The sequence below is a fragment of the Hylaeus anthracinus genome, unplaced genomic scaffold (genome assembly GCF_026225885.1).
Source record: "Hylaeus anthracinus isolate JK02 unplaced genomic scaffold, UHH_iyHylAnth1.0_haploid 12002, whole genome shotgun sequence".
NCBI classification, from domain to species: domain Eukaryota; kingdom Metazoa; phylum Arthropoda; class Insecta; order Hymenoptera; family Colletidae; genus Hylaeus; species Hylaeus anthracinus.
Window position 1 is genome coordinate 776,815 of NW_026534349.1, and position 7,864 is coordinate 784,678.

The following is a 7,864-nucleotide window of genomic DNA, read 5'->3' on the forward strand; positions in this document are numbered from 1 at the left end:
ATCGCAAAGAACCATGTCAAAAGAATAAATAGCAAAGGAAGAGAAATAGAAAGCAATACTAAGGTTGTGGTTACGGTGGAAACGATTTCGCGCAAACTGGCGATCGAGGACGCCAGTGTTTCCAATTGGTGGAGAATTTTATTCCAGGGATTTAGCTTCAATAATCGAATGAATTATGTCACGTCAGATTATCACCATTGACGGTTAATTGCCATTAACGGTTGCCAGATGACGCGAAGTCGTTTGCAGAGTAACTAGGGCCTAACGAACCTATCCTATGTAGTCTCGACGCTCATTCTACGATTATCCGGCGTCGGTTTACCGTTTCAAGAAATTTCCTACTTTAAGGAGTCGCGTAAACACTTGCGAAGGAAAACCACACTGAATGGGTGAATCAGCTGATTGGAACTTTAGGAACCTGTAGCCAAAAAGAACATATTTCTCGATCGTTAATTTGAGGACACTTCCCATCTTTGATGAATAGTTGATATACACCTTACACTATTATTATATAAATTTTTATTGTTAAATTCTTTTTCAGATGTGCATTTAGTAACAGCTAATAATCTTAAAGTCTTGAGCGCCACGTTAAATCTCATTGAGGAACTATCGAACGCCCGTTACACTCGTATACCCCATAGAATAGGCTCTTATAGTCCCTACCAGTTGCTTCACCGCGTGGTTACCCTTAAAACATCCGAAAACCTTTCGAACAAGACAAATTCGAGATCTACCGGGGCCCCATGTAATATGGAGGCTGTGTCACCGACGCGGATATGTACGGATAAAAGGAGTGGGTCGAGACCCCCTGCGTTTGATAATCGTTCTCCTCGTGCACCGTGTATCCCTCGGGAGCCGAGTAATATTGACTGTGCACGCACGCGAACGACTTGGTCGGGCTCGTAACGTCCGTAGGGTACTTGAGGGTCTCTGGGTACTTGGGTAGATCGTAGGGTTTCGCCTGCAGTTCCGAGTACTTTGGTACAGCCTCGTGATACTTGGACGCGGCTACTTCGTGGTACTTGACGGTCTCGTAGCACTTTGCGTCCATGTAGCTCTTGGCGTTAGGTTCGTACGGTTTGCTCTCGTGATCTATCGGGTACTTGGTTGGGTCACTCGGCCAAGACGATCTGGACAGGTCGTAGGTGGTCTTGGTGTCGTGATAGGTCGGCCTGTCGTACGGTTTGATCCCTGGGTCCGTGTAGAGGCGTGGGTACGCGCAGTCGGAGGAGCTGGTGGAGTCCAAAGAGGTGCCTGGAGAAGGTAAGGTCGTTCTGTGCATCATGATTCCCATCTGCTCCTCCGGTTTCGGTTTCCTTCGACGGGGCTGATACTGGAATTTGTGTCGAATTAGCTTCGATCGATTGCAATGTTGAGGAACATTTCAGGTGATTACCTTGTAGTGCGGATGCTGTTTCTTGTGAGCGTTCCTGAGCCTCTCCGCCTCCTCTATGAACGGTTGCTTCTCACCGTCGCTCAGGATTCTGTCGAGGCGCGTTAATTTTTAGCTGACACTTTGCGTCAAAATTAGACGAGTAGTTTACGATTGTAGTATTGCGACTTTCAGAATTACGTTATATTTTTGAATAACGATGTAGGTAAAATATAATATTTTAAAGCATGGAACTCTAGGTTTCAAATCACCAAAACTTAGAAAACCATTGAATCCTAAGATTCTAATTACCATAGCTTAGAAAAGCGTCGTTCGAAAGTTCAGAATATTATTTTTTACGAGATTTTTATAGTTCAGAATTTGATTTTTTAATTAAGTTATAGAACATCATATTAGACTATTTTTTGGGTGATTATAAATACTTGTTCAAGTATCTTTTTTTATTATCATCGCGTTAGATGACAAAGTACCTCCACAATTTTCCCAGTGTTTTCGACAGTTCAGCGTTGTGCAGTTGAGGGTACTGATCGGCCAACCTGCGCCTCGCTGCCTGAGCCCAAACCATAAACGCGTTCATGGGGCGCTTCACGTGGGCGCTTCTTCGTCCTCCCGCGCGTGAAGTCACTGGGAGTAAGGTCCAATCGTATCCTGTGAAATTATCCATATTATAATATAAAACTTGCATAGTTAAGAGTCTGATTGCACTAACAGCGCTGTTTTCTTTCGATATTTTGCTTGTTAAAAACATTTACTTTGAATTGGATCATAAAGGAATAGGAGATGAAGGGACACCTCCATCCTTTGCTGGAGGAAGCCAACCCTTGGAGCAGCCTTCATTCTTTTTTTTTTATCCTCGACGGTTCCCCACGCAAACGCGATACGTAGATTTTACGAGTTGCAAATGAAAGAGAGTTCCCGAGCACGGTGGTCTTTATCGGTCGATCGTTTGCTCGCATTAAGAGACTAATTATTATTGCTGGCTTCGTCTCTATCTCGCGAAACGAGCGACCGCCGCACCGTGAAAGGTTATTTGGGTCACCAAGACATTTCCGTTCGAAGAAAGTTCATCTCACGAATCTGATAAGTAAATGCATCTATCAATCGCGTGCAATACTTTGTTCTAATTGTTATAAATTCTTCCAGGAATGCTGCTAGGAACGTAGAAGCTATTTTGAATATTTCGGATACCAGTATCGAACGATGTGTTAAGCAACGCCATATTGGATGATTGAGGATCTAGAAGAAAATGTTTTACAGGCGATTATTTTATGTTCCCAAAGGTATACCCATACATTTTAAATTAATTAATAGATACTATATGTTTTGATAGTGCAGGACAATGAAAATTACACGTGTTTGCAGAAGAAAGACATGAAAGCTATTGCTGATCACATCTGACGACGCAAAAGTGATGTTTCACGAAGCGTTTAAAACCTTTCGGAGCAATGGCAGATCACGATGAAAGATTGGAGTCATGAACTTTCTACTGCCGAGGTGCCGAGTGAGTACTTTGTCCAGGAACATTAAGTGTGTAAAGACGTTTATTTGTCAGGCTTTGGGAACATTGAACATTTATATTGTTGAATTATTGGTGATTTTAAAAAGTAGTAATCACGTGTGCGAGAATAGAAGACCAGAATGTAGTCTATTTTCAGACTGTAATCTTTCTAATTGTAACGAGGTAAAATTGTATTAATATTCGCCGTTTGTAAAGTGGTGCCATCTACTATGCGCCACCAAACGCGTTCCCCTCGCTTACTAATTATGCATACGTACACGTAGGAGTAGTTTAGAAGGCAAGCATGTGCGATTAGAGGCGAAAGCCATACGCTTCCAGGCCATTTATATTTTTCGCGCGAAACTTTTTCTATTCCTGGCGCTGTCTAGGGTGCGAGCCCTTCCGCGTTTCCACGGAAAATATTCTTGTTGATATCGGCGAGGACCTCCAGCGGCCGTTAAAGGAGCCGACAGAGATGCCGCGTCGGTGAACCGTGTCCCTATGGTAATTAGGGACCGAATCCACAGTCTCCAGGGCTCGCACGCTCCTGGTGACACTTCGCCACGTGCAACCTTCCTTGCTTCCTTTTTTTTTTTTGTTTAACGATCACCGATACGGCAATTAGAAACAGAAACGTACGCATAATTTCCAGGCGATCCCTCCAACGATTTCTTCCTCTTTTTTTTTTCCATTTTTAGGAGAGGCAGTTTTGGAACTGTTGAACGTAAAATAGATTTATGCGCGTTGCACGCTGGATTCGTTTTAAGGAGACGCGGGTTTATTGCTCGTCGTCGAGCTCGTTTCCCACGACGGAACGCGAGATGTTCTTGGTGGTGATCTTTTCTGGCACTAATCAAAGGCACGGAAGGATTGTGGATGTTGGTAATAGTATTTTGCGATTGAAAGGGATAGAGGAATTTGAGAAAAGGTCTGTTAGAAATATTCATTGTTTAAAGAGGTACCACTGGGTTCCCAACAGAGTACCATTGAATCCACGGAAAGAATGATGAAAAGCCGTACGTTAAAAATTGTAGATCTCTCTCGTATTCTAACAAGTCAACTGAAACCTTAGCGACACTCGTGCCAACCGTCGCCACGTGCTCCAAGCGAATCAAGATACACGGTAACGGGCAATTGATTAATCGTCCGAGATGGAAACGTCTTGACCGAGAACTTTCATTCTTTCCTGAAGCATGAATGGTTTCTTAGGGAAGATCGGGTACACGGTTGACAATAAGGGGTTGTAGCCCGTTGAATGAACCGGTGTGTCTTGCCATTCCGGTCATCAATGGCGACCTGTCGTCGACTCTGGCTACATTAACTCCTTTGCAACATCGCTCGTTAACGCCGGTAGTTTCGTTAACGAGAAGGAGACAGCCTTAAATGCATCGACACCTCCTCTCGTCGAGGAATAACGAGATTGGCCTGCCACGTGCCACGAGATCTATCGATCTCTATCGCCTATTTAGTCTCGCGCACGATTGGGTGTCAAAATATTGCGATCCAATCCTCCGTCAAAATTATGATCTTTGAGAAGTAGCTCGAGTTTGCCAGACAGGTGGACCAGTTAACTGTTTCCTTTGTTTTTGTATTACATCCAATTGTTTGTGCAACGGGGTTTGTGTTACGTTTATAATAGCAGCATCTGACTATGCCTTGTTGTTGCGCAATACTATTATGTTTGATACGCGACGTGTATTGTGCGCGAGAAGAATACGAAAGAGTAAACTTGATTTCTACTAAAAATCAGCAACGTGTTTGCTCTAAGTGACAATAAGTGGAACCCAATTGTTCATAAATTAACACCTCCGTACTCGCAATATGTGTTTTCCTCTCAAAGATTATTCTTTCAATTTTGCATACCATTTATAACCAGGATGCGATCTCTCGGTAGAATGATAGAACTAATAGGACTGTACACTTCAAATTAAAGTAAACAAATTTTGTTTGAATTTTTATTCGACTCGCTTCGAAACAGTTTGAAGTGCATTAAGAAAAAAATTATTAAATGGGACAACTTGATTGAATCAGCAAATAAACCTCTTCCGCCAATACTTTCAATTTTTGCTAATATTTCCAACGTTTGCTTGAATCTTTTTCTAGAGTTATAGCATTGGAAATATTTCAAAGGTACAATTTCAGTCTGTCGACGCATTGAAAGGAAGGAGTTCGAACGGGACGCGTCCTCGTAAATCGTAGCCAACTTCCATTGCCCTCTTGGCTCCACCTTCTGCCATGTTCTGCTTGCTTTTCTCCCCTCTCCCCTTGAGAGTCGATCCATCTCGGATTTAATTTCGTACTAGCATAATTAGCGTCGGTGGCAAGCGTTCAGCGGTTTCGCTCTGTTCGCAGCACCTGTCGCTCAAATCTTCCTCGGAATCGTCTTTCCGCGGTTCTCCGCTACTCCTTCCCTTCCTCCATCTCTCTGCCTCTTCCATCATGCTCAGGCCGTGTTTCTCTCCAACCGGGCTGGGATATCGCTCGGATAAATCTGAGGAGCCAGCCACCGAAGCCGGCTTTCAGCGCCAATTAAAGTATCCTCCCTAAACGACCCGATAAAGACACCCGCCTATGCGCTCGACCTGACGACCGCAACTACCAAAAACGACGATCCACGCCGCTTAGGGGACGGTATACGTGATTGGATATGTAGATTTGACTGCAGTTGCTTTTTGTACGATGTACAGTCGGACAATATAACGATGAGCATTCCTTATTACATTGATCTTTTGGCTTGTAAGTTATAAAATCACTCAAAACTGTGGAGCAGCTCTCATTATTAAAAGAAATAAACCTCTTTTCGTATGATACAGAAACATTTGACCAAAGACAGAATAATCGAGCATTGACCAAGCTTAATTCAAGATAACAACCTATTACAACTCACTAGACACTGGCATATAATATGCAGAAAAAAATAAAATATTAAAAGAATATACCTGTCGAAAAATGTCTATTTCTATTTCTCTTAATAACGTCATACAATATATAGTCAAAGTAAAATGTTAAAAAGTATACCTGTAGAAAAGAGGCCTATTTCTATTTCTTCTAACAACGTCATACAATATTAAGAAATATACTTGTTCAAAAACAAAAACGTTCTATTTCTATTAAGGGAACAGGCCACGTAAAGTCAACACGAGCCGTTAGATAATAATTTAGCCCATCGTTGATAAAATAATGAAACAGTCGAACCTTGCAGTAACTTGCCGACAGCGTCGTCCAAGGAGCTGGTGCATTGCTCGCCGCTCGATGGTCCAGGTTTCGATTCCGTCGCCGACGATACACCGTTATCGCGGTGAGCCTCCATCTCCTCGAATACTCTCGTTAATCACTTATCTATCCGTCCTCCACATTCGCGACACAGAAAACGAACGCCTCGTTGTCAGCCCACGAAGATATATCCCCGCTAGGGAAGACCTCGATCCTCCTTCTCGAAACGAAAACGAATTTCGCCGAAACGCTGAAATTTATCGGTCGTTTGTTTATCGTAGACTCGTCCTCCTTCACGCAAAGCGCAACAGGCTCATCGTAAAGAATCGAAGCGGATAGCGGAGGTCGATAATTAATCCCAGGGGTTATCGTGGCTCGTAACTTATCGATGACTTGGACCCTAATCCTTCCACGACGACTTTTATCTACGGTCCGTCCACTTCCGTCACTTTCTCCTCGAATCCTTCAGTTATCGAGGTCGATAAATATCGTTCGCCACGCGTTGACGAATTCTCATCACCGAACCAGGAACTGTTCCTTCCTCCAGGAAGATTAATTAATTAATTGATCGTTCACGTTTCCGTTGAGATGCGTAGACGGAATAGATGGATTAGGTCATCGAGCTAAGTTCGAATTCGACGTGTACTCGCGAACAATTTTATCGCACTGATCTGCCACCGATCGATCTCGATTGGACCGCGAGAACAAGAGACACCCGTAACGGAGCTGAAAACGTGGCAAGCGGATCAAGGAGACTCCGATGACTGACTGACTGACTGACTGACTGACTGACTGACTAGAGAAGGAACACGGACGCGAGATCGACGAGGCTGCGGAGGTTCAGGGACCAGGCACACAGGTTGGTCCACGAAAGAGGCAGAAACGTCGAGCACACGTCTGGCACACGCACCAAACGTGGGATGGTAGATCGTGGAGGCGGTTCCGTGGACCACCTCTGTCTCTGGTGGGGGGACGTACCTAGGATCTTCTTCCTTTTCTCGACTCGTCTCCGCGTCGAACGGATCGCTTCCTTCGATGTCCTTCGCGCGGTGTTAATTTCATTTAATTTATTAGAATTATTAGAATCTAACACCAGCGTTCGTAATGATTATTAAATGTATTAAATAATCGGCTGTCCCAAGAATTTCTTTCGTTTTATTAGTTAGTAATACGTTCACAATATATCATGTTCTTTGTTACGTTACCGAGTTGTTTAGGATTCATTTTTAATCGATCAATATTTAATCGCATTCGGTAATACGTAAAATTCCTGGCCAATTCCGATCATCTTAGCAATTAGCCAAAGAAAAAGTAACGTAATTTGCCACTTATGGTACGCGAATGCTCGTCTCGGATCCCATGGCGTGTCGTGAGAGTTTCATTAGAGGCGTACAGCTCGCGGCGCAAACGAGCCTACGGAATCTATTAATTAAGATTATCTCGTTCGCGGATCGCTTCCCTCGCTTCCCTCCGTGCGATTATTTGATCCTAGCAAACAGCGTCGTCGCTCGGTGAATGCGATTAGATTATATTATCGCTCGACAGCGTGCAAAGGAATCGCCGTTACGTGAAAAACTAAAAGAACCGAGAAACACCCGGTGACCGTGACGGTTGAATTGCCGCTTCTTCGCGCGCGCTTTATAATTAGATCATCCCAGGCGATTCCGCTGCGACAGATCGTCGGGGGTAGGGCCCTGAGCACGTGACGCTGCGCAACGACTCAATTTTGCAGATTAGACGGTTTTCAAACTTGTTGGAAG

General features: G+C 43.8%; 1 protein-coding gene across 1 annotated transcript; it reads right to left on the reverse strand.

Annotated features, from left to right (window-relative positions):
- Positions 1–193: 193 nt before the first annotated feature.
- On the reverse strand, positions 194–6,963 carry LOC128892418 (transcription factor Sox-8-like). The gene is made up of 4 exons (XM_054152834.1): positions 6,087–6,963; positions 1,864–2,041; positions 1,397–1,484; positions 194–1,333 (listed from the first exon to the last, which is right to left on the reverse strand). Exons 1-4 carry the CDS (start codon positions 6,199–6,201, stop codon positions 731–733), a joined length of 984 nt encoding a protein of 327 aa, XP_054008809.1. The 5' UTR covers positions 6,202–6,963; the 3' UTR covers positions 194–730.
- Between the last annotated feature and the right edge of the window lie 901 nt (positions 6,964–7,864).

What these genes read in the sequence shown, in the direction of transcription:
- LOC128892418 (XM_054152834.1), bottom strand. Translation starts at nt 6,201, where the DNA reads ATGGAGGCTCACCGCGATAACGGTGTATCGTCGGCGACGGAATCGAAA. An exon ending in TGTCGGCAAGTTACTGCAAG is followed by an intron (nt 2,042 to 6,086) that starts GTTCGACTGTTT and finishes ATAATTTCACAG; the next exon opens with GATACGATTGGACCTTACTC. An exon ending in AACAGCATCCGCACTACAAG is followed by an intron (nt 1,334 to 1,396) that starts GTAATCACCTGA and finishes CACAAATTCCAG; the next exon opens with TATCAGCCCCGTCGAAGGAA.